Here is a 27,625-nt window from a genome sequence, read left to right on the forward strand (position 1 = left end):
AATTTTTATTTTAAGTACCTTATATAAAACGGGCATCTTTATTCAGGACACCAGGCTGAGCTCTTAAAATTTTTCCTCTCATTTTATTCTCAGGAGCTAAAATAAATGATTCTAAGAAGCCTAGGGGGTGGGGCAAGGGGAAACCCATGAGGGCAGATGAAGTCAGCTTTGCTAAGGAGAGGAAGCATAAATTGGACCCTAAAAGATGGGTAGCAATAGACTAGGCAGCCACTGAAAATAAGAGGAAATGAGACCAATAATTTAGGGTGTGATAAGAATTTTAGCCTGGTTGTTTCAGAATGTTTGTGCTGGAGAGTTCCAGACTGTGAGATTAAGTCAGCTTGGTCGAGTGAGACTGATGAGGAAGATCTTAGAACACCACAATAATTAATGCTGTCTTGATCCCTTATGCAACTGATTGTTAATGGGGTCATTTCCTCACTTAAGTATTTTCCTGATAACATCTCTGAAATTTGATTTATTGAGTCAATAATTGCCTTGTTACTCATGGCCCCAAAGCTTGATATTACTGCTGAAATCTACAACATTGAAATATTAGCAGCGTGAATCAAAATACCCAGCAGATCATTCCGAGCCATTTTCTTAGAAGCTGTTGCCACAGTCACAACTTCAGAGGGACTTCTTTCTTACCTCCTCTTCTGTATCACAGGGCAATTACTAGGATTCCTATTTGACTTTGGTTCTATGGCTATGGCCAGAATATTTCTTCAAAAGGTTTCCTGCTATCTGAGATATAACACTTTAGGCTTTAAAAGAGCAGACCTGCACATGTTCTAAATTTGAACTAGTTTAGTTCAGTCCAGTGGTGATACTGAGGAATTTCAGTTGCTGCTGGAAAACTTGGGCTGTAAAGATAAAACAAGTGGCTTCAGGGATACAGAAGTATGTGTCTAGACCTGTCCCTGAAACCATGAAAATCCACAGCTTCCCAAAAGACCTTTGCCTTTTAGAGGATTGCCACACGAGCCCTAACTCAAAGGGGGTGGCTCTGGACGGTCTGCCAGAACTCAGCAGTAAGCTCTGGGTTTCAGATTCCAGGATCACAACAAATTGTGAAAACAGGCGATTGCTTAAACTTACCTTCGTTTAACACATTGTTACTCAGAGCACCAAGTTTAAAAAGAACAATAATGAAATAAAATAAGTAAATGTCTCAGAATTCCATCTTTCATTATAAACCATTTTTTTCAGAAAAACACAAAAAGACTTGTCTCCACATTTAAACTCTATTAAATAAGAGAGGGGGCGGGCCAGTCCCGTGGCGTAGCGGTTAAGCACGCGTGCTCCGCTGCTGGCAGCCCAGGTTCGGATCCCAGGCGCGCACCAATGCACCGCTTGTCAGGCCGTGCTGTGGCGGCATCCCATATAAAGTGGAGGAAGATGGGCACGGATGTTAGCTCAGGATCAGTCTTCCTCAGCAAAAAGAGGAGGATTGGCATGGATGTTAGCTGAGGGCTACTCTTCCTCTCAAAATAAATAAATTAAATAAAGAAGGGGGGGCCATCCCAGTGGCGTAGGGGTTAAGATCGGGTGCTCCACTTCTGGCAGCCTGGGGTTTGCAGGCCCAGATCCTGGGCATGGACCTACACACTGCTCATTGAGCCACACTGTGGTAGGCATCCTACATAAAGTAGAGGAAGACGTTAGCCCAGGGCCAATCTTCCTCAACAAAAAAGAGGAGGATTGGCAACAGGTGTTAGCTCTGGGCTAATCTTCCTCACAAAAAAAAAAGAAGAGGGGGGAGCGCAAAAGGGGAAAGGGGCACAGGTGAATAGTGACAGATAAAACTAGACTATGGTGGTGAACACAATGCAGTCTATGCAGAAACTAAAATATAATAATGTATGCCTGAAATTTACACAATGTTATAAGCCAATATGACCTCGATAAAATAATTTTTAAAAAAAGAGAGAATTAAAATTAAAATGTATTTCTATTATTCATTCATTTAACAAATGCTATGAGCTTACCATACACATGCATTCTAAGAACTATAGGTGAATTGGTAAACAAGAAAAGGTTCCTGCTTGCATAGATCTTCCATTCTAGTAAGGAAATAACACATCTGAACGTACATATCTCTGTAAATAAGAAAACTATCAGGCTATAGTAAGTGCTTTGTAGAGAGAGTGACAGGGTAGCTACCTCAGACTAGTTGGCCAGGGAAATTCTTTCTGAGGAGGAGATATTTACACAAATCTGAATGATGGGAAGAAGTCAATCCCATGAAGATGTGGGGAAAGCATCTTCCAGGAAGAGGAAGGGACTAATGCACAGGTATATTTCATCAAGAAAACAAAAGGACACTACCCATACCAGTGGCCTAACCTCACCTGGACAACTTTTAAATTGGAGTCCATGATGCAGACCTAATAAAAGGGAACAGAACATAACTGCTGTGGTCTGAATGTTGTGTCCTCTCAAAATTCATATGTTGAAACCTAATGCCCAATGTGATGGTATTAGGAGGTAGTGCCTTTGGGAGGTGTTTAGGTCGTGAGGGGGGAGCCCTCATGAATGGGAGTAGTGCTCTTATAAAAGAGACCCCAGAGTGCTCCTTTCTATATCTGCCATGTAAGGACACAGCAAAAAGATGCCCTCTGTGATCTAGGAAACAGGGCCTCACTAGACACTGAATCTTCTGGTGTCTTGATCTTGGACTTCCCAGCCTCCAGAACTTAAGAAATAAATGTTGCTACTAAACCACCCAGTTCATGATATTTTGTATAGCAGCCTGAACAGACTAAGACAATAATGGAATAACAATGTAAAATAATGGGATTGGACTAACAATTGTCTATCTTTTCTCATTTACATCCTTTCTTGGCAATTGCTGTTCTTTTGGACTATAATAACTATATTCCAAGTGAATAGTACACTTTCCTTCTTACTATTGTAAAGGTATCATGTATTTTTCTATTATCATTATAAGTAGGAATGCCACAATAAAATTAAATTATACTATTAATCACTTTTGAGGTTCAATTGTGCATTTCTATTAATTTTTTAAATTATTAATGAGTGTACTCTGAATAAAATCCAAGATGCTGATCACTCAAGCACCAGTGATGTCACTGAGATGGTGAACAAACCAGAATTCCATCCACTTGTGAACCAGTAAAGGACCAGCAGGGAATCCTTCACATCGAATGAAACATGTCTGGATTAACCGCACTTGACTTTTAAGCTATCCAAGGTTCCTCTGAATAGAGTTTAACCTCCACTGATAAAACAGGCAGAGAGTTACATGTATTCACTAATCTTGGGTAAGTCAAGATTGCTTTCCTCTGGATTCATTCCTCCAGCCATCAAAATGTAATAACAACAATCTTGCCAACCTCTGAGAGAGATGCCAATTCTAAATAATAATAATAATAGCAGCTACCATTTATTGTGCAGTAAGGATGTTAGACGGTTTGCAAAGATGGCCACAATATCTCCTCCCATCCTTGCATGCATACCCCTTGTAATAAAATTTTATGGTCTCACTGCAAACATCATACTTAGTGAAAAAGTGAAAGCCATCCCTCTGAGAACAGGAACAAGACAAGTGTGCCCACTCACGCCACTCTTATTCAACACAGTACTGGAGGTTTTGGCCAGAGCAATTAGGCAAGAAAAAGAAATAAAAGGTATCCAAATTGGAAAGGAAGAAGTAAAATTCTCGCTGTTTGTGGATGACATGACTCTATACATAGAAAACCCTAAAAAGTCCACCAGAAAACTATTAGAAATAATCAACAACTACAGCAAAGTTGCAGGGTACAAAATCAACTTACAAAAGTCAGTGCATTTCTATACACTAAGAACAAACTAGCAGAAAGAGAAGTCAAGAATACAATCCCATTTACAATCATAACAAAAAGCATAAAATTTCTAGGAATAAATTTAACCAAGGAGGTGAAAGACCCATAAGATATTATTGAAAGAAATCAAAGAAGTCATAAAGAAATGAAAGATATTCCATGCACATGGATTGGAAGAATAAACATAGTTAAAATACTCATATTACCTAAAGCAATATACAGATTCAATGCAATCCCAATCAGAATCCTAAAATTTATATGGAACAACAAAAGACCTCAAATAGCCAAAGCAAGCCTGAGGAAAAAGAACAAAGCTGAAGATATCACAATCCCCTCAAGAACATATTTATATCACTCTACTATTCTATAAGGATGTTTTAAAATATTGTTCTATGATGATGTTTGTGAGGGAAAAGGGGAAAGGAAAATCCAAGCAAGATTATTAGTGTTATCTTTCTTTTTTTTTTTTTTAAAGATTTTATTTTTATTTATTTTTCCCCCAAAGCCCCAGTAGATAGTTGTGTGTCACAGCTGCACATCCTTCTAGTTGCTGTGTGTGGGACGCGGCCTCAGCATGGCCGGAGAAGCAGCGCGTCGGTGCGCGCCCGGGATCTGAACCCGGGTCGCCAGCAGTGGAGCGCGCTCACTCAACCACTAAGCCACGGGGCCGGCCCTAGTGTTATCTTTCTATATGGAATATAATACTTCGGTTCTTGGAATTTCAAGGAAATAATAGTGTGTATGGAAAAAAGGAGACAAATTTAAAATGCAGATAATTTATTGGTGAGTGAATATACACACATATCAATCAATATATTCAAATAACGTCCAAACAATTCAAAAAGTGTATAGTCCAATAATTTTAAAAATTTAAACAATGCATGACACTGAGGTACTAGATCCTCTACAAAGTTATAAAAAATCAATTTTGCTGAATTTCTTTGATACCCTCATAAGCTAAAAAATCACTAAACATTGTGCTTCCCTAGACACTCAAGCCACTTCAAGATTTTGTTTCAGGCCAGGCCACCTCCTTCAGGACCCTTTTGCTCAGCTGCACCTGGGCCCACTCAGAGGCAAACGAATTAATCAAAATGCCTATAGGTGAGAGCTTACACTCAACTATTTATCGAGCACCTGCCAGTTAACTTACTGCTAGGTTCTGTGACAGAGACAAAGAAGTGAGGAACATAGTCTCTTATGAAGCCAAGAATGTGTGGTGGAAATTGACCAAGTTGTTCCCACCCTTCAGTCTCTCTGGATGTCAGATGAACGAACTGACAACCATTAATGTAGCAGCTGTGGTCATCCACCCAGAAGGTAATCGTTTTAACTGATGTACCCAGCTCATATACGCCCATGAATCATGATTAAAGGAACTGTCTCAAAAGCCTCAGTAACTATGAACAAATTGCTCATTGCCAGCCCTCAGGGTTGCCCACCTGGTTTCCACCTCCCACACCACATTTGAGGTCTTTTTAAAAGAATAATTTTCAGACCTACACACTCCAAACACTATATATCCAAAACAGCAGACAAAATGAACATCTGTATTAAAGATAAACACCTTAATGCTCACTGCTGTTGAAAGCCCCATCAGAGAGTGATGTTCAGGGCCTACGTGTTCAAAGCTTCCTTTTCCAGTGCCGATAGTTTTGTCATATGTGGTTAACGATAAACTGATACCAATTGCCTTGGCAACATATCCATTTGCTGAAAAAGGAAATAAAACCCATGGTTCATTTAAAACTTTCTATCTGCCAGGTTTCTTCCAGTAATTTAGGAAATACTTTTTAAAAGCAATAGATATTAATAGCCTACAAATAGTAACAGGAAAATAGTTCATGAGAGAAGATACTTATGAAAATGTGTTAGAGTTTTTTTTAAATATGAATCAGAGAGTTTTGGTGCCATTAATGTTCTTTAATGTTCTCTATTAAAATATTATTTCTGAGGGCCAGCCCCACAGCCTAGTAGTTAAGTTTGGCGAGCTCCACTGTGGCCGCCCGGGGTTTGGTTCCCGGGTGCAGACCTACACCACTTATTGGCGGCCATGGTGTGGTGGCGACTCTCATACAAAATAAAGGAAGATTGGCACAGATGTTAGCTCAGGGCAAATGTTTCTCAGCAAAAAAAAAGAGAAAAAAATATTACTTTTGCTCTAAAATTTATACTATATTTAGTCTTACAGTAACTTCCTGACTCTTTGCATACTGGAATTTCCCATATTGGAATTTATATATGGTTAAAGAAAATAAAGTTTACTCTGAGGAAGCCCTAACTGTAGATTTGCAAACAATAAAAGATCAATGTTTTAAGGCTGTAGTGCGTGAAGCAGATAAAAATGCAAGTTTAAAACTCAAGAACTTTTTAATCATTTTTGTAGGCTTCCGCCAGCAGGAACTGCAGCCTCATCATTCACTTATCTGTTATTTACATTCTACCTCAACTTTGGTCCCTCTGCTTTTGCTTTTTTTTTTTTTTTTTTTTTTATTTATTCATTTTTTTCCCCCCAAAGCCGCAGTAGATAGTTGTATGTCATAGGTTCACATCCCTCTAGTTGCTGTACGTGGGACTCGGCCTCGCGTTGGACGGAGAAGTGGTGCCTCGGGGCGCACCCGGGATCCGAACCCGGGCCGCCAGCATCAGAGCGCGCGCACTTAACCGCTAAGCCACGGAGCCGGCCCTGCTTTTCTTTTCTTTTATCAGATTCTGTTGATAAACGAAAAAGAAAAGAAATGGAAGAGTTTTCAACACTGAACCTAAATACTAAAAAATCGCAGATTGTAGAACAGCCAAACACCACAAAAGTAGTCATAGCATTTTATTTCCACGCTTCAATTTGTTGGCTAGAAGCTGCCTTCAGCAGTTACCTCAGGGCTGGCTCACAGTTTAGGAAGTCGGCTAGGCAGCCTTCCCAGGAAACGCAAAAAACATGACAGGGCCCGCACTCTGTTGGAACAGAAGCACATCCAGACTACATTTGGGGGCACAGTGCCAGAGTTTGCATATTTCCTTACCCTGTAATTAACTCTTGCTTTTGAAATAGGATTCTCACTCCAACGGGATCCTTTTAATGAGTTTATACATTTTATCTTATTTTCAAAGAGATTGTTCTACTGAATCGCTGAATTCTGAAAGTATTCAAAAATTATCTCAGTTTAGTTTGTTGTTTATAACAGGGAATATTACATAACCAATTAGTAGAATACCTAGAATATATAGTGATATCTATGTGACTTTTTAAAGATGATAACAAGTTACCAAAAGAGTTCAAAAGCCTAAAGAATTATTAGACTAACATTTGTTGAGCACTCATTATACACCATGTAATATACTAAGTGCTTTTACGCATGATTCATTCATTCATTCAACATGGACCTATTGTCTACTATGTGCACTGTTCTAGGTCCCAGAGAACAGCAGTGAACAAAAAAAATCCTTGCGTTCATGGAGTTTATGTTCCAGTAGGGAAACAATCAACAATTAAATAAGTAAAACATAAAGCATGTGTAATGAAAATAAGTGCTATGGAGACAAATTAAGCAGAGAATGGAGATAGTGAGTGTGTGTGTGTGTGTGTGTGTGTGTCTGTGTGTGTGAAAGAATCTCATTCAAATGGTAAGTTGACAGATAAGCAGAGATCCGAAAGAGTTGAGGAAATCTGGAAGTGGATCTCAGGGGGATGCTTGTTAAAGAGCACTGAACAATTATTTATTGAGTATTTCTTATGAACCACTTATCATTTAATCCTCACAGCAGCACTTCATCATCATTGTAAAATGCTTCCATTTTACAGGTAAGAGAATTGAGGCTTAAAAATGCAAAGAAACTTGCTTAAGGCCATACTACGTACAAAGGGCAAGCTACCATTTGAACCCAGATCTGCCTCACTCACAAGCTGTGCTTTTAACCATCGTCCTCCTGTCAATTCACCAACTGCCCAATAACGAAATTTCTACATGCTCAATATTGGTACCTACCTAAGAAGATAGTCAATTACAACATCACACTTAGAAAAAAATCCATTTGAGAAGAAAAAAGTGAATGAAGTTTGGCTCAATCAAATAAATGAGAAAAATTCCTCTCCACTCTGCTGGTGAGGGTTCTGATCTTGTAAGTTACAGCTCTCCAGGCACAAAAAAGGAGATGCCCCACCTGACCCTGTGGGGGCAGGTACTGAAATTGTCTTTCAAAGCAACACTCTCAGGCCTGCCAAAAGAGGCCACCAGGAGGGGGAGAGGAAGAAGAAGGGGAGAGGAATAGTGTTTGTTGTTGGAAATCGCTATCATCACCACCCCACCCCCACCCCCCCCACCCCCCACCCCCGTCAGTTCACCCCTCTCTTTTCAACTGAGTCTCAGCATGAGGTTTGGAGGTTTACATCTGGCTACAGAATTGAGCTCTTCACAAGGTATAATCTATCTCAAGACTGGTCCTGCTGGGATGGGAGGAACTGCTTTCAAGACCCACCATCCCCATGACTCCACTTAAGCACTAAATTCCACAAGGCCTTAGCCATGTGGTGGCTGAGAAAAGGTGGCAGAGCTGTCACCATTCCGTTGTCAAGGCTTTGGGCCCCTTGATTTTCTCTTCGCTCCCTTGGAGAGTCGTATACCTGTGCATTAAGTGTGTGTGTAAAGACAGAAGGGTGTGCATAGGAAAATGGGGAAGGGGGAAACTGTGTTTCTCGGCCACTCCAGACCTGAATAAGTGTGGTTTTGCAGCAATTGAGTGATTTGAGGAAAAGTGAACATACTAACCCAAGCAATCAAAGGGAAGATTATTTTACTTAATACCAGGAGTAGATGTTTTTCTTTTTGCGTGTCAAGTCCAAAGAGGAAAATCAGGACGAGTGGCTTAGCTTGTAAACCTTAAGATCAAGGACAATTTCCGTTGAGCTTAGCTCTCAAGTTCTCAGTAGTCAACTACTCGTGAAACATAATTAATAGCACGATAAATATAAGTTGTGGAAGATGCAATTGAAAGTCAGAGGCCCCTTCCATGGGCCCCCTACAAAGAGCCTATCATAAAGAGGACTTAATCAACGTTAGCAGGGCTAATAAAAACTATCAGCTATTAAAAGTGTGCTCTTCCCTAGCACCTCTTATTGGAGTTTGTCTGTGTGGGTGTGTTCGTAAGAGAGGAGTGGGTGAGCAAGAGTGTACTGGGTACGATTTGTGTATCTGCATGAGAAAACAGAAGCTCTCGATGAGGAAGAACATATGTTTCTGGGACTGCATCTGTGCAAAAAGAACACGGCCCCTGAAGTTGTACTAATTAAAAAAAAAACTATATTAAAAAGTCTTTTATTTCACACATGTCATCTCGGCACATTTCTCTCCTATCGTCCTTTCCGCCTGACCCAATAGTCCTTTCTCACCCTCAGGTCTAGGAAAAGCATGTAATGTTTCCAACAGTCTGACAGAGCCTGCCTAACCAGCTTCACTCGGGGATCCCAGAGGCAAACCTCAGCAGCCCAAGAACAGAAGTGACTCTCCAGGGCGCACCTGCCTGGAGGCGGCCCCTCCGCAATCAGGCATAAATCACATCCTTTCCGAGGGCTGGGAGGAGGCCGAGCAAGGCAAATAGAGCCAGGCGCGGCGCTAGCAGGCGGTATCCGTGGCGACTCGGAGAGTGGCGCGACCTCGGGCAGACCGCGCCCCTCTCCCACCTCCCAGCCGGCAGGTCCAACTAGCCAGGTGTCGGCGCGCGCGGCCCGCCCCGCCCCGCCCCGCTCCGGGCCGAGTGCGCGTGCCCGGAGGGAGCCGCGCCCCCTCCCCCGGGGGAGGCTGGGCGCTCGGCTCTCGAGGCCGCGCTCCCCCCGGCTCGGGCCTCCCACCGGCGCGGGGGGCGGGGCAGGGGGCGGGGCAGGGGCGGCGGGGCGGGGCTCGCGCCAGTGCCCCCTGCTCCTCTGCAGCTTCGTCTGCAGGTCTCGCGGCAGGCTAGCTGCTTGGTCGCCTGCTCCGGCCCCATGGCAGCCCCGGGCTCCCCAACCGAATGCGGCTACATCCGGACAGTCCTGGGCCAGCAGATCCTGGGGCAGCTGGACAGCTCCAGCTTGGCCCTGCCCTCCGAGGCCAAGCTGAAGCTGGCGGGGAGCAGCGGCCGCAGCGGCCAGGCGGCCAAGAGCCTGCGGATCCAGGAGCAGGTGCAGCAGACCCTGGCCCGGAAGGGCCGCGGCTTCGTGGGCAACGGTGAGTGGAGCCCCGCCGGCCCCTGGACGGCCGCGACCCTACCCCCTACCCCTTTCCCTATCCCTCCCACACCTTTAGCGCCCTGTTGCTTCCACTCGCTGCTTCCTGAGGGTGCGGGACCTGGGGTTCTGCCCACCTGTTGCTCGCCGTCCCTTTGTATGACCCGTCGCGCCCCAAGACTCAGACCGGCTTACTTGGGCAAAGCACTCTTTTCTAAAATAATCTCTTACTCAGCTTTGTCATATATGTATCTACGTATATTAAATGCACGTATATGTCTATGTGAAAGCATTCAGTCCAAGATTTTTCACCCCTTCCTTAACCAGCTCCCCCTGCGCGCCCCCCCCCGGGGCCTTAATCTGGAGGCTCCCGAAGTCTATAAACACTTTGAAATTCTATGCAGAAATTTGGTATGATCATTTTTCTGGGAGAAAGTGCCCCTAGCTTTTCTTAGATTTTTTTTTAAAGAGTCTATGACCCCCGGAAATATTTTGAAAAGAAAACCTGAAAGTTCTGGCGCTCCTACAACCTGTAAAGTGGGGTTGTGGTGCCTCGCCCAGGTCCTTTGGGGCGCTCCACCCAGGGTGCGGAGCGAGTGCTTGATCTAGGAAGTGAAAAAATTGGGTAGAAGGCTTTGGGCCAGGGAACAACCACCCCACGCGCGGAGGAGGAGGAGGAGGAAGAGGACTTTGTCCCCGCCAGCGGCAGCCCGGTCCGCCTCCCTGCGCCCTGGCGACACCCTCGTGGGCACAGCCCTAGTCTCTCCAAAAAATTAAACTTGGAGGTGAAAGGGGTTAAAAAAAAAAATAAAACACTATATTAGTAATTGATAGTCGGGGGAGGTGGAAGGAGAAGATGGCAAACCAGCTGTGAAAATTAGAGAACATGATATATCATTTTCTCTCCTGTTAATAGTCAGAGGATCAGAGCCACACAATAACTCTTTTATTAGTTGTTTAATTTATGTTTTTCATTATAAAAGTATTATAGGCCTATTATAGAAAAGACAAAAGGAAAGAAATTGAACCGTTAATTCAGTTGGGATATCAGTTTGTTTGCCTGCAATGTTGACCTGTTTCTCTGGGAAGTCACTTGGGCAATGGCAAATGCAGAACCCACTAGGAAAAAGAAAAATGCTTGCAGACCAGACCAGAGATTTAAAACAGCAGACCCTGGGAGGCTGTATTGTTTTCAATTTGTGTAAAAAAATCCTAAAGAATCAGGCAGTCAGTGTTTACATAGTTGAAAGGCAGAGAGAAGATGTTAATGATTATAGTTAATGTAACTGAGTGCCTACTATGTGCTGAGAATTGGACTGTGTGGTTTACATTCACTATATTTGTGTTTCAAAAAAAAAATTTGTGAGGTAGGTGTTTTAATCCCCATTATACAGATGAGGAAACTAAGTGGTTAAGTAACACTCAAGTTTCCACAGATAGTAAATGGCAGAACTGGCATTTAAACTACTAAGCCTGAATTTTTAAACCACTCATCAGTTATATTGTTAAACTTTCGGGTTATGAATACAAATTGGGATTTTTATTAGACCCTAAGCCTCTCTATGACCCCTCCCATTTTCCTCTAAATAAAATTGAGGTAGTCCTGAGAGAGTGGGGCGGTCTGGATAGCACAGAACTGCCACAGTGCGTGGAAAAAAAGAACCTAAACTTACATGTGGAAGTCAGACTAAAAACTCCAGGATAACTGAGATCAATTTTTGACCAGTAGAGTCATTGCACCCCGTTAGTGTGTGCAGGTCCAGTGCTAAACTGGAACCAGAGTAGCTTCTGCTGCTTGGAGGACAAAAGGGGGATACATATTAGATCTTCTTTCTTATGCTATGAGAATGGTTAGTCAGAAAGAGCAATGAGACATCAACTATTCAATAAATGGGGGGAATGAACAGAAGGAAGGGGAGTATTGCTGAGCGTCTCCTATGTGCCTAACCCTGTTCAAGAATATGTTTGCGTTTCATTATATCCTTAAAACGATTATATAAGGTAGATAGGAGGATCCATTTCACCTAAGAAGAATGTGTCAGTCTCTCAACATTAATTGGACGCTTAGTCCCAAACCCACACATGATCTCTTCTCTATCACGTGGTGAATTCATGTTGCTTGGTGAATTCAAGAACTATCAAATGAGTCTGTTCTTCACGTGGAGGTGCTGAATTAAACATAGACTCTGCTTGCTTTAAAACAAGGAGTTTAAAGTCTGAAGAAGGAAATCTCCCCCTAAAAAATGAGATATCAAGTTAAAAATGGTAACCAACCCAAAAAAACAGGTAACACATTATGGAGTTTAGAAGTATGAGTTAGACTACCAGCTGAAGGGAATTTTGAAAAGCTTCTTGGAGGAACTGAGATTTTAAACCATAAAAGTTCAATAGGATTGGATATAGGGAGATGGTTGGAGGAAGAGCATGCTAGGAGGGAACAGCAGGAATATTTCATTGTTGGCAGAATTGATACAGTAGAACAAAGGACATTGTCCTGGTGCTTCTGCTCTAATGCTCAGGGCAACTGCTTGAGTGGCTCTTCCAACTAAGGAACAAAGCGTTTGAAATATTTTTGATTACAGCAGGAGCTTCCCAGCAAGCTGAAATACCTCAGCAGCCTACACAGAAGTGCAAGTCAGTCAGAGAGATAAGGCAGCACACAACACCTACTTACTTTAAAGCCTCAGCTTCTTGAAACTCCAAAAAGTAATCGACTTCAAAGGAATTTGACATCAACATGCCATGGAACAATTACCAGGGGTGGTTGGTGTATGCTGTTTAATTAAAGTTCTTTGAAAAGGGTCTGGGGGCTGGTGATGGTTGTGAGTATTGTTTTTATTGTTTCCCTGTTGCTATCCTGACTCTGAAGTTGAAACAGACAAGCAATTGTTGAAACAGTGCTGGTCTGGAAAGAATCCTATATCAACACAAGAAATTCTGGGAAGAAACGACCCTGGTGTTAACCACTGTTAGCTCCAGGGCCCTGGGGAATTCTGAATTGTTGACATACCTGTAAGATTGAGGCAGCAGATAATCTGTTGAAAACAGAGATGAGATAAATGTGGCTGGATTGTTGATAAATACCTTGCAAGGGTCTTTAACAGGTCATCTTCTCTCTAATGCCTTAGTATAGGTGGGTGGGTATCAGTGTAAATCACTGTAACTTTTGCTGTTGTTTTAAACTGTGCTGAACATTTTAAAGTTGGCTGTAACTCTTAGAGGGGTGGGAGGCGGTGGATTGGAGATGTATAGCAGCATTGTGAAATGAGTCTGTATTGTAGGGAATTTTAAAAATTCTTTTATAAAAGTCAGAGAGAAGACATTTCAGAATTCCAAGTGTTAGGCAAGGGAAAAATTTTAAATGTCCATCTCCTATTTATTACACTTACTTTGAAAGTACTACTACTTTTATTACACACTTCCTGTGTAGGAAGAAAGTCATATTTTAAATTGTTGTGTGTAATACTTATAAAACACAACAAACAATATCCTAATAAAATTTGCAACTTCTTTGGAAATCCACCATAAAAACTTGAGGCGTGCCATTTACTGAGATGGTTTCCCGGCCAAGGAATATCTGTTTGGAATATCTGTAATCAGAAGGAATTCTGGTGGGGGCCAGCCCCGTGGCTTAGCGGTTGAGTGCATGCCCTCCGCTACTGGCGGCCCGGGTTCGGATCCCGGACGCGCACCGACGCACCGCTTGTCCGGCCATGCTGAGGCCGTGTCCCACGTACAGCAACTAGAAGGATGTGCAACTACGACATACAACTGTCTACTGGGGCTTTGGGGAGAAAAAGGGAAAAAAAAAAGGAGGAGGATTGGCAATAGATGTTAGCTCAGGGCTGGTCTTCCTCAGCAAAAAGAGGATTGGCATGGATGTTAGCTCAGAGCTGATCTTCCTCACGAAAAAAAAAAAAGGAAGAAGAAGGAATTCTGGAGAAAGAACTGAAAATTGGCTAAGGTGCCAAAAAAGGCAATTAATAGGTGTTGGGGGTGGGGAGTTAGATATAGTTTAAATCCTGTATGAATTGTTTGCCAAAAAGAAATTCCAGGAATGAAGCAATTCTGGGATCGAGGTGACTAGTTATTCAGAAAGCATGAGGGATCAGGAAAGGGACAAAAAAGAGTTAGATGGTGGTGGCAGGGACATGGCCATGCTGCTGTGAATGTGAGGTGTCAGTAGTGCCGCCTGATTTAGTGTACCTCCATGTCTGCCCAGTATAGCCCGTGGGCCACTTTTTGTTCAGTGTCTAGAAGATTGATTGCCCTTGAGTACAGAAAAAAGGTGTGGTTCTTTAGAAATTCTTCTGACTATAGTTAGTCAGAGGAAATAGAATGTTAACAAAATGGCGATTACAAAAAATAAACTTCCCACCCCTAAACGTGGTGAGAACACATGTTTTATGGATAAGGTCTTGAATGAGGGCATGGTAGGGATTCTTCAGAATCATGAAACTGTGAGTGTTTCGTTATAAATGTATATTGCTGTATGTGTCACATATAAGATGCAGGAAATTACCTTAAAGAGAAGAAAGCTGTAAGACTCCATTAATGTTATCTGTGCCCTGTGCTAGTGGTTCCAATCATGGGAACAGTGGGTAGCTCACTTGAATTAGATACTCTAAGTATTTATTGTTCACATTGGTTCATTCTCCTAAAGTGTTGTTTTGGATATCAGTTTTAAGTTTTTTTCCCCATGTATTAAAGTAAGGCTATACATGTTTGCATTATTTTATCTTCAAATAGTTAACATGGATTTTACACTCGAATGGAATTTCTGGTCTGATTAATAAAAATTATTAAAAGCTTTATATTTTTCTTTCCTGAGAGAACAAGCATATTATTGGCAACCTATCTATGATAGCAATGGAATATAATAACATATATTGCTAAAACCTCTGGAATTTGTAAATCAGACTTGATTAATATGGCCCATAATAAGATCATTTGGTTCCATCTCAGATGACATTCAAGAATTTTAAATTATACAATTCTGAGATAAATGTTGGAGTCCAGCTCTTTTGTGCACGTACGTGAATGTGTGAAGATGTGAATACCATACCCCTTTTGGGGAAGTAAACGGTAAAAGGCAGTGTTGCAAGTGAGACAAAATTAGAAGAAAACTTAATCTTTGTGTTAGAGTGAGCCATCTCATTCCCCTGACTTATTAGGGTAAGAATAATAAACAGAATTTCAGATCTTACAATAGAAATATTAAAAAATCTACTGTGTATCTTTTGTGTATGCCATTAATGGTGATTGGATATTGGACAGAAAAACAGTTGTTATGTTAAGTAAAGTGCTTAAAGATGAGCAAGGGAGCCCACCATGTAGACTTGGATAAAAATAGACATTTAAAAAAAAAGACATTAGGATGAAAGAACCTTGAGCATTTGAAGACACAACTCACCATTACCATTAAAAGAATCCACGTATTTATATTCTTGAAGTAATCAGCTTTAGGCTTAACAATATTAATTGGCCAAAGCATCATAGTCAAAGTTCTGCAATTCCTTGATTTCCAGAAGAAAGTGTTGCTCATTAAAAGCTTAATTCCCACTAAATCTTAAATCTCACTAATACATCCGTAGGATGGGGGTAGGGAGAATTACATCAAAATTATTGTGTCTAGATTAGCTTTTTGCTTTGAAGGAGGAAAACAAATGGTAACTTTTCTTGACAGATAATAGGAACTTACTTCAGACCACCAAAATAGTATAAATACTCAAGCCATACAGATAAGAGAATGACAGTAAATATTTATTATTCAGATGTAGAATCGACCTTGCCAAAACGAACATTCTGCTTTTCTAATCACTCAGAAAGAGTCTGCCTACGTTTGGGGGAAAGAAATTTTTCTTCCTCGTTGTATTCCCAGAATGACAGAGAAACGGCAGAAAATATTTGAGCATCTTCCATCCACTCCAAGACAAAGCACGCATGCCACTACCATCCTCACATTTTGGCTCCACTGTGGCGGTCCGCCAGCTGGATGGTGGTCTGGAGGATTAGTGCAGGCTGAATTTGTGTAACTAGGATATTTTGAATGCACAAGGAAATATGACTAATCAGCAATTAACTTGTCAAGTGCTGATGAAGGACTGAGCTAGAAGTGGTAGTAAAAGATGTGGTTCTTTATGTCAAGGAGGTAAAAATTTACCTGGAAGATAAGACACCCTCTTCCTGCTTTAATCTGGCCTCACTCCAGTCCATTCTCCACCTAGCTACTAAACTTTCTAAACTTTCTAAAATCTCATCCCATCATTTCCCGATTTAAATTCCCTCACTTTCTTGCTGTTATCTACAGGAGTAAAATCCTCATTCAACATCGCATTCCAAGTCCGTGATCTGATGCCTGCAACTTCTCAAACTTTGTCCTATCACCGCTACTCCCACGCCTCACCAGGCAAACATGTGCGATTTATCTTGCAAGCAAACATGTGCGATTTATCTTGCTGGGTGTTCCCGCCCCTACCCCTACCCCTACCGGTCTCTTCCTCCCTCCCTTCTCTTGGCCGGGTTAACTCTTACACGCCCCTCAAAACACAGTTCAGTTGTGCCCTCCCCCCTCGTCCACCTCGTAGGGTAGAGGGAGATCTTGACTGCAGGTTCAAGATTGGATCATCGTGAGTCACAGAAGATGTTTCAGCAAGGGAGAAACATGAAACATGCAGGGGTTTTCTGCAAATACATTCGGCCGATTTGGTGGATTTAAAGGAAGAGGGACAGCAGTTATGAATCAGTTGGGAGGGAAGAGGTTAGCCCTGGCAAGTGAGAGGCAGTGGGAATTGCTTGACTTGAGAGTCATTATAAAAACCTGTAGTGAGATTTTTAAAGCAAAAACCAGCTAAATTTGTGAGTTCTATAAATTCATCTTTTCGACTATTAGTTGCATCATTGTGAGTATAATGTGGTAGTTGTTATTGTAGTTCTAAAGTCCTACAAGTAATCATTATGGGCTATCTCAGCAAATGAATTGGCAGGAATGCCAGAGTAAGGAGACAAGTTACAGGGACTAATAGATTTAGGAACTTCCAGGATGTATCATCTTCACCAGTGTGCTAAGTTACTAGTCTATAATCACAAATTCTGTCATCAGATATTTTGGCTACTCAAAATACATGATATAGACACCTGCAATTTTATATAAAAGGGCCTTTTTAATATTTCCTTGTGGTTATCTAGAGCAGTAATTTGAGGATTGCCCCAAGATGCCATAAACTGATGTGTTAGAGGTTAACCTCAAACTGCTTAGGGAGCTCCTGACAAATAAGGTCTTCTGGTGGCTGGTTGGTATATTGTGTGAGTGATAATAGCCATTGACTAGTCACACAGTGGCACATGGAGCTTGTGACCTATTCTCCCAGGAAAGCTGGTCTGTCCCTGGCAAATTCAACCTTGTTGGAAGGCAGCTCACCAGTGCTCACCACTATACCACTAATGCTGACTCCTGGCAATTTCAACTATGTAAGAACTCATGGCCAAGACTTGCCAGCTGTACACCTGATACACTGAGTTGTTTCTCATGGTTGATTACATGAGCTGTGTTAACTGGTCACAATAACGGCATTTCACACTTTCTGTTAATTTTTCAATAATGCAAAGCATTATTAGACTTTAGTCTGCTTTAAAACAATTCTTCACCACAGTTTTTTAAACCAACAAATTCTACTCATTTTCTAGTCTGAACAAGTGCTTACCTGAGTTGTATCAAAGGTGTGGCCTTGTAGTTTCCATAGTATTGGGTCACTTTCTTAGGAAGTAAGAATAGAAGAAGATAAAAGAAGTGGTTTGTTTTTTGGGGTTTTTTTTTTAACGTAAGTCCAGGGAAATGAATCCTGTTATATGCCCACACAGGCAGACAAAAATGCTTCACCAGCTCTGGAGTCCTGATGTATGGTTCTTGATGGGTCCTAACATATTTCACATTTTCTTTTAAGTTCCTACTTTTGTTAGTAAATGACTTTAAGGAGCCATTTAAATATGAATTGCTATACAAACTCCTTCTAATAAGTTTCAAGATGCCATGTCTCACCTGTAATAACATGCCCCCAATTTTACTCTAATGGAAGAATTTATATCTTTTTAAGGTTTGTGGAGAAAGAGAGCTGTTGTTACTCAGAGATTGCTGTAGAAAGACCAAATACAAGGTGATAGCTTTTAAGACTGCCAGGCCCTCTTTCTAACCAAAAAGACCATTGTGAAGCCACACTGTGAAGGCCGCTACTTGTGATTATGAACACAATTAAGTGTGGCATTTAAATCAGTACCAGTAGTGAACACCTACTGATTTCTCTGCATACGTTTAGCCATGCCTGTTTTCATGGGAATTTCTAATACATCTCTACAAATTCTCCTTTTAGAGCTCAGTTTTAACCAAATCAGTTTTTTAACCGTGCTTTTGAGTGCTAAAAACTGGAAAGAAAAGATCCTTTTCTGAATGTGAACGCTACTCTCTCCTCTCTAATAGAAGCAGGTTATATAAAGGTTTTGTTTGTTTAGCCATTCACTATCATCTACTCACCATAAGGGAAGCTGCAGTTGAGTTTTTAAACTGCTGAGATATAGGTAATAGAGTCACAATAGAAGCTTGTCATTTTGATTTCATAAATGTATTAAATTTAGCCAATTAGGTAATAAAGCTGCTCACAAAACCCACAAAGGAAAAACTGATTATGGAAATCAATTTATTATTTTTAACCCTAGCAATAATCCATTATTTTGGACCATGCTTGCATAGAGGACTGGAAACCAAGATATTTTCCTGTGAACAGCTGCTTAGGGATCATATCATTCAGATTAACATTCAGACCAGGAAAGAGAAAATTACATTATCTTGTGAGGTCTACACCTCTGCAATCTTCTGAGCAATTTGGAATCCTTCCACCATCAAAACCAACCCCCCCACCCCCATCCCATCCCAACCCCCACAATTGCTTTGACCTGAGTTGCTTGTTTTTTGAGGAAGGTGGAGTTGAATGTTGTTCTGTAACTACCTCCTTCATTTCCCTTAAAATGGGCCCATAAACTGTCCATGGTGTTCTTAGAAGAAAAGGTTTGGCTAACGTTGCCTGAGTCAATATTAATTTGAAATAATCCCTATAAATCATCGCCTTGTGCAAGTGGAATGAATGGCTGGAAGAACCACAATAATGTCATCGTGATCCTCAGTGGCTGGGTCAATCAGAAATAATCAGAAGAAGTCAAATTCAATACCACTGGTAAATTTACCACAATAAAAACTCTGAAATACAACACAGTGTAAATTAAAGCGCGCAGTTAGTTTCTCTCTCCTTCTAAAACAGATTAATTTATGAAAAAGTGTGAAAAACAAATTTTTCTGACCCAAATTCTCTTTTTAAAACCATATCTTATTTTTGCATGTTGCTTTACAATTTTAAAAGCATTTGAATGTATGCTTTCTCTGGTAAACATCTCTCTCAGCAACTGTTAGTAGCTGGAATTTTGGGGAACAGGTCTAAGTGATGTTGTCCAGACTCACAGAAAATAGTAGAGTGGAACCTCCAGACCAAGTCCACAGGTTTCTTCAGCCTTGAAAAGATACCTACATCCTTTTGTGAAGTAAACGAATCCTTTGAAATATAGTCACACCCTAATTTTCCATGTCAGAACACCTGGATTTTCATGTTGGATTTGTTTAAACCAGGATGTGCCTGTATGTATAATATGTTTTTATTTGCTTTCCTGTTTCTATTTTTGCAGAAGGGCATGGCTGAATTATTTTATATGTTCAGTAGTCATTATTATATATTTTATTCTCTGGTTGAACAGAAAATAATGACTTGCCTTAAAGAGATTAGTTTCCATCCTGATTAATATTTGCCTTTTTCTTTAAATTCCACCCAGGTCAAAATTTCTTTAAAATCGTAGAACACAGCTGCTAATTCATCTTTAATCCACTATACTGAGCTCAAACTCATGACTGCCTAGGCAAATTAATATGCATTATTTGTTGTTGAGATTGCACTTTTAACCAGAGAAACTATCTTCTGTGCCAACCGGCAGCCTGAATATCAGGAGTCTCCACGTTTCTGGCACAGGAAGAGAGTCTGTGGTTTAAAGATCCTATCTTATTTTATTCCCTGTTACCAACCATGTTGTAGTTATTTTGGGAACCAGTAAATGGGTCTCGGTTCATTCATCTGAAAACTGAAGGAGAAGCTTCCTTATAAAGACTTATGTCAGCAAATTAAGAATTACTATTTTTACAGAGTATTTGGAGTTGCCCAGGTAAAGGTTCTAGAGGAAAGAGAATGATTGTTTTTGGTCCTCATATCAAAAACTATGATAATAATCCCTCCAGGGCTTTGATAAAGGGCAGTTTCAGAAAAGCCACAATGCAGTCAAACAGCAGAGTTGGTGGAAAGGAGGAACCCAGAGTTCCAACCTGATATTAAATCTCTGCAATTAAAAGCAAGTAATTTAAGTTGCCCTGTTTATAAAGGGAGATGGTAATAGCTGGCTCTGCGTCACGGAATATTGAAAAGAAATGGATAAAATAATTTGAGCTCCTTAAGGAAAAGTAATATTGGAATGTAAAGAGTTCATATAAGTTGCTTTAAAAAGCCTTACAACCTCCAGCAGCAATGTGAGTTCAACATTTTACTTGCACAGGCCTGATTATAGAGCTCACTGATTAGCTGTTTTGATTGGGTGCACGGTTTCACTGGGTCCTGTCCAAAGATTCTTACACGTTTTAAAAATCCTTGCCAGAATTTCAGCTTAAAGATGGAGGAGCCCCCTATTAACTGTTCCTGAATATCTTCCTGCTCCTGGAAGGAGAACCAGGGTAATACTGCGGGCGATGATGGGCCAGAGGGGCCCATTGAAGACGTTTTCTTGGATTTCTAAAATCGCACCCTTTCAGCATCTGCCATTTTATTATAGAGCAACAGGAATTCATAGTTCCAGCTACCATCCATATATGCTATTCTATGTTGTCACTGATGTTTATATATTCAATTTTCATGCATTCTGAAATTTTGAACATGGATGCCCCATAACTACTTTTTTAAAAGACAATAAATTTGGATTCTTACATATCAACTGACTGATAATTTTCTGCCTGTCCACAACTTCGGTAGAAAAGGCTTCTGTTTTATTGGAGCAGCCCAATTTCAGCAATCCCCTGCCTCTCCCCCTACTCCATGCCCCCTCTCAACATCCCCAGTGCTGAGGGCACCCTGGTCCCCAGATCCTTTGGGATTAGAGCCAGGATGGTCCCTGGACCAGCCCAGCTAGCCTCCTTTCCCACACCAGCAGGATCCTTGCAGCCCTGCCTCTCTGATAGCCTGGGGTGGGGATGGGGGCTAGTGAGGAACAGTTGGGGTGGAGTTGGGGACCACAGACAGCCTGGGCAGGATCCTCAGGCAGGCATGGAGAGTTGAGTCCTTAAGGCCTCTCTCAACATTCGCTCTGGGGTTGTGGAGAAGATTCCTTTCCCTCATCAGTGTCCAGGTTCCAGGCATTTTCTGTCATTGAGGTTAAAAATAAAGGGGCTGCCTGATCTTTTGCCAGCCCTTGTGGAGAGACCAGGCCCCTAGAAACAGCAGATGCCTGGCTTACCTCAACTTATCTGGTCTTTAGGGTGACAGTTACAAGCCTGCAGCTGTCTCCCCCAGGACGCCTTGAGGCCTGAAACTTGTTTATCAGCCAGATTGTTTGGCTCCAGGAAATAAGACATATGTACAGACATAATTTGGGATGGATTCATACTTTTTAGCTCTCTGGCAACAACAATCTCCATTCCCCTTCCCCCTCAAAATCACTTGTGAATCTATTTAACTTTTAAATTTTGACTTTATATCAATTTATTGGAAAAGAATGTTGGTATGTTCCAACTGTGTTGGAAAGGGCCAGCCTGTGTTGTTTTATTCTCAGCATCTTTCACGAGTCTCTGAAGCCTGCAAGAGTTAATTAAGTACTTTTTCCTCTGATTTCTAAAAGAATGCTACATGACAGAAAATGAAATTTTGGTTAAAATTAGAGAACTAGAAATTACCTAGGTTGTAGAGATCTTTGATTATTTTGGTTAGCTTTTTTTTTTTTGTAACGCAGTGGGAGATTACAGAAGAAGAACAAATAAAAACTGGGAGAAAGATAAGGGAGATAGAAGAGGGTCACAATACTGTCTTCTACCACCCCCTCCTCAAACAGGAGTATTTTATTTTATTATTTTTTTAAAATTATCTTATTGAGGTCATATTGGTGTAAAACATTGTGTAATTTCAGGTGTACGTTGTTATATATCAGTTTCTGTATAGACTGCATCATGCTCACCACCAATAGTCTAATTTTATTTTATTTTATTTTTTTTGAGGAAGATGAGTCCTGAGCTAACATCTGTTGCCAATCCTCCTCTTTTTTGCTGAGGAAGATTGGCCCTGGGCTAACATCCATGCCCATCTTCCTCTACTTTATATGGGACGCTGCTTTATATGGGACAGCATGGCTTGATAAGCGGTGCGTAGGTCTGCACCCAGGATCCGAACCTAAGAACCCCAGGCCACTGAAGCAGAGCACTCGAACTTAACCATGATGCCACTGGGCTGGCCCGACCAATAGTCTAATTTTTATCTATCACCATACATATGTGCCTCTTTACCCTTTTCACCCACCCCCCCAACCCCCTTCCCCTCTGGTAACCACTAATTTGTTCTCTTTATCCACGTATTTGTTTATCTTCCACATATGAGTGAAATCATGCAGTGTTTGTCTTTCTCTGTCTGGCTTATTTTGCTTAACATGATACCCTCAAGGTCCATCCATGTTGTTGCAAATGGTACGATTTTGTCTTTTTTATAGATGCGTAGTATTCCATTGTGTGTATGTGTGTGTGTGTATATATATACACACACACACACATACACACCACATCTTCATCAGTTGATGGATACTTGCTTCCATGTCTTGGCTAGTGTGAATAATGCTGCAGTGAACATAGGGATGCATAAGTCTCTTTGATTTGTTGATTTCATGTTCAAAGAGGAGTATTTTAGGAGACAAGCATCAGTTGAGAGTCCCTGTAGGGCCCACGGAACTGGGCAGGAAGGGTTGCCTCCTACTCAGTGTCTGCAGGAGAGTGGGCTGGCTATTAGACCACCGAACTAAGAAGAACGGGTGATTCCACAGAAGCACTCACTGGTAGTGCAGAGTTGATTTCCTCCTCTGCCAAGCTCTCCTGTTGCCAAATGCCTTGACTTTTTTCAAGTTGATCCATGTTTTCTTGACCACGCTGACCCACCTTGTGGTTTATACAGCTCTCTTATCCAGTAGAGTTGAGTCACCACTATATTTGTTGTCTCCTTTGTATTTCTTGCCTACACCTATCTACTACTCAGGAAGCATGTGAGTTCCTGCCCTGGGAACAGAGTTCTCCTCTGACTTGAGAAACTGCACTTTTATAGTACAGACCGCCTAAGCCCATGAATGATTCCCGAATTCTTCAGCACTGTAACAAACATTTTTGGATTTTTGTGAAAATCTTCTCTCTCTTTTTTTCCCTTTCTTCAAAAAAAAATTTTTTTAACAAAAAATTAATTTCAAAAAATATGTATTTTTTATTTTTAATTCAACTTTGATTTTGAAAAGCTTGTAGAGAATGCTGTGATAACCTTTAATCATTTGCCACATCCAAGGGTGATGTTAAACCAGCACTTAAAAACACTAATGTAAATCTAATACTTGCTACTGGCCTTAATTAGTTAAATTTAAAATATACCATTGTTACATAATCTTTAACTACTATTTGGCCCACTTCTATTATTTTAATATGTGCTTGATTGCAGGAAATCTTCACCGAACCAGCAGCGTTCCTGAGTATGTCTACAACCTCCACTTGGTTGAAAATGATTTTTTTGGCGGGCGTTCCCCTGTTACTAAAACCTATGACATGCTTAAGGTAGGATACCAAAGAATATAACCTGGTTATCGGATTACCGTGAAAACGTTTTTAAACTTCCATAGATTTTTTTTTAGTATTTACCTTTTCCAAGTATTACTATTTCCTAAATAAATTATGAGAGGATTGATTTTGTGTGGCTGCCATGGAAAAGTGGGGACTTTAATTAATGTCAAATCCCAGTGCAAATAACTAGTCAACCAAGTCCACCCAGTCTTGTTTAAAAACAGGTTTTACCCAGAAAGGGGCCAGCTTGTCCACGTGTTTCGAGAAACGGACGCCTCGTGTAACAGTCCTGGAAGAGTTAGTCTTCAACAAAGATGAAAACTGGTTTATGCCTCATTTAAACTTTATTTCTCTCTCGTGCAGACAGGCACAACCGCCGCTTATGAAGGTCGTTGGGGGAGAGGAACGGTGCAGTACAGTTCACAGAAGTCAATGGAAGAAAGATCCTTGAGGCAGCCTCTGAGGAGACTTGAGATTTCTCCAGACAGCAGCCCTGAGAGGGTGCATTACTCACACAATGATTACCAGTACAACCAGAGAAGCCAGGCCGGGCACACTCTGCAGTACCAAGAGAGCAGGAGATCCACCCTCCTTATGCCACCAAGATACGCTCGCTCAGAAATTGTGGATTTCAACCACTCCGGGGCTATGAGCAGACAGCGCCACTATGACACTTACCATAGACGGTACCAGTACGGGTCTGTTAACGATTCTGTTTTTGACGGTGCCCCTGTCAACCCAGTGGTGTTCACGTACCCCAGGCCTGGGACCAGTCACAGCATGGGCAACCTCTTAGAGAAAGAGAACTACCTGACTTCAGGGCCTGCTGCTGGGCAGGTGAGGCCGCTGGTGCCCCTGCAGCCCATCACTCAGAACAGGGCCAATCGGTCCTCCTGGCATCAGAGCTCCTTCCACAGCACCCGCACGCTGAGGGAAGCCGGGCCCAGTGTCACTGTGGATTCAGGCGGGAGGAGGACGCACATGACCGTTGGCCAAGTGGCAGCAGGAGGAAGTGGGAACGTGTTCGCGGAGAGAAGCACTTTCACTGACTCCCAGCTTGGGTGAGTCCCCTTCTCAATCTACAGCGCAGTCCGTGCCAGCACATTCTGTTCCCACAGCCCGTACAGCGTGAGCTGGCAGTTCTGGGGCTGCAGAGAAAGGCTTCCAGAGATAAGGGATTAAAATAATGACTTTTCAGGCAGCTGCCTAATTGACAGATTAGCCTATTTACCTCAGGGACAGGGGCCAAGCTACCTGTTCATATGGCAACTTTGCAGGGAAATGTGACATTTAGTCCATCTGTTCCAAATTAGATGCTGGTTGAAGGGATGGCTGACCCCTGGCTATGTGAAAATCTACTCTCAATGAGAGCTAGCTCCAAAGTAGACCAAGAAATGGATAATTGTGTGCATTTGCTTAATCATTGCTTGAAATTAAGGAAGGAAAAAGGCAAAAATGCTTATCCCTGGTGCTAAGGGTGGACCTCAGATGCGATTTTGATAACTACTACCGTGAAATGACTGAGAGCTAATTTTCAGATGTCTCCTTCCTTCCTTTGATACCTGACACTTTTACTTTTTGATTCTAGTGTCAGTGATTTGGAGGGTATTTTTTGGCAATACTGAATAATTAAAATAATTGAATTTTCAAAGTCATTCCTTTGCCTCTCCTATTTACTTTATGGCTTGACTAATTTAGTCTTTGGAACTTAACCCTTATTCAAGTTTAATGCTGAAGCACAAATTTCATAAACTGGGGAAGTTACTAAAAGAAAGGTTGAGAAATGAATGATTAAATCAGTATCTCCTAAAATAATGGTGTGGTATCATTGTGGTAAAATATTAAATATGTGGTATTTGATTTCTCAAGTTGCTTAATGGAAGTTGTTACATTTAATCATCCTGTTAAGTGAAATTGTGCAGTATACTCATTGACTAGGCAGGCACTGGTGATAAAAGATGTGAGCACTAACCTAATCTTGAAGCAGGAAATTTTTGGGGGGAGGGGCGCGGGGAGGAAGATTAGCCCTGAGCTAACATCTGTTGCCAATCCTCCTCTTTTTGCTGAGGAAGATTGGCCCTGGGCTAACATCCATGCCCATCTTCCTCTACTTTATATGTGGGACGTATGCCACAGCATGGCTTGATAAGTAGTGCATAGATCTGCACCCAGGATCCAAACCAGCAAGCCCCAGGCCGCCAAAGTGGAGCACGCGAACTTAACCACTATGCCACCAGGCCGGCCCAGGAAATATTTTTTATAAAGCAAAATTGAGCATGAGACTTCTAACATTTCTTGTAGAAAGCAGATGTTTGTCAATATGGACACAATTATAAAGAAGAAAAATGCACGAAGTAATTATTTATGGAGGAAAAAGCTGATCAAGGCTTTTAAATGGATAATACAAAATTTATTAAATGTCTCCAATAGTCTAGGATTTATGCTAGGCACAGTTTTTTTTTTGTTTTTTTTTTAAAGAAGTTATAGGCTTTACATTGATGATTCTAGATTATAACCCAGCCCCTCTGTTTTTTTTTTTTTTAATTTTATTTATTCATTTATTTTTTCCCCCAAAGCCCCAGCAGATAGTTGCATGTCATAGTTGCACATCCTTCTAGTTGCTGTATGTGGGACGCGGCCTCAGCATGGCCGGAGAAGCGGTACGTCGGTGCGCGCCTGGGATCTGATCCCGGGCCGCCAGCAGCGGAGTGCGCGCACTTAACCGCTAAGCCACCGGGCCGGCCCATATGCTAGGCACAGTTTTAACAAAATGATTTTAACAGTAACAAAACTGTCACGCCACATCCTCCAACAACTGGCATTCTTCTCTTCCTCCATCCCTCTGCCCGCCCCCCCACCACCCTGTGCGTGCTTCTTAAACCACCCTGCCACTTCCCAATCTCTCATCAACCCACTGCAATATGGCTTCAGTCCCCACCATTTCACTGAAACATTCTCCTCACAAATGTACCAGTGACTGCCCTATCACTACATCCAGAGCAGACACATACTCAGTCCTTATGTTACTCAACCTAAGGGCCGCGTTTGACACCACTGTCTCTGAAATTCTCTCCTCCCTTGGTTTTCAGGGCACCAGCCTCTCCTGCTTTTCCACTCACCTCTCCAGTCATTTCTTCTTAGTCTCTGATGCTTCTTTTCTGCATGTCCAAAGGAGTCATCTTCCATAACCCTTCTTTTCCACGTCTTGGTGCTCTTTCAGAGAGGCCCTGTGTACTATACTTGTATCCTTTGATTCCCAGAGTTTTATCTTCAGCACTGTCCTCTATCCTGAACTCTAGATCCATGTGTATTTCTAACAACCTCCTGGACATCCCAAACTCAGTAAATCCAAAACTAAATTTATCAGCTCCTCCCTACCCTCTACTCCTCGCCGTCTCCTCCTACTCAAGTCCTACCATTTACAAACCTGGAAGTCATTCTTATCTTTTCCCTCCATAGTCACATGTCACTGAGCCATATTTTTTATCTCCTTAATGGGTCTTAAATTTTTACCCTTCTTTCTGTCTCTGTTCCATAGGTCTCTCTGCCTCTGGTCTTGCTCACTCAGAACCGTTCCCTAGGACTGTTGGAATGATCTTCCCAAATCTGATGTGTTCTCTCCCCATAATCCCACCAAGTTTTCATGCTTTTTAGCATGGCACACAAGGCCCA

The 27,625-nt window shown here is 41.7% G+C and overlaps 1 protein-coding gene across 1 annotated transcript in view; it reads left to right on the forward strand.

Annotated features, from left to right (window-relative positions):
• The first annotated feature begins 9,754 nt into the window (after positions 1–9,754).
• PKP2 (plakophilin 2) overlaps positions 9,755–27,625 on the forward strand; it is an 81,666-nt gene continuing 63,795 nt past the window's right edge. The window contains exons 1-3 of the mRNA XM_014795885.2: positions 9,755–10,024; positions 23,835–23,947; positions 24,317–25,014. Of these exons, the coding sequence (XP_014651371.2) occupies positions 9,802–10,024; positions 23,835–23,947; positions 24,317–25,014 (1,034 nt within the window). The 5' untranslated portion in view covers positions 9,755–9,801. The remainder of the gene's footprint in view (positions 10,025–23,834; positions 23,948–24,316; positions 25,015–27,625) is intronic.

Source organism: Ceratotherium simum, chromosome 17 (genome assembly GCF_057802395.1).
Source record: "Ceratotherium simum simum isolate JZ-2026a chromosome 17, ASM5780239v1, whole genome shotgun sequence".
Lineage (NCBI taxonomy): Eukaryota > Metazoa > Chordata > Mammalia > Perissodactyla > Rhinocerotidae > Ceratotherium > Ceratotherium simum.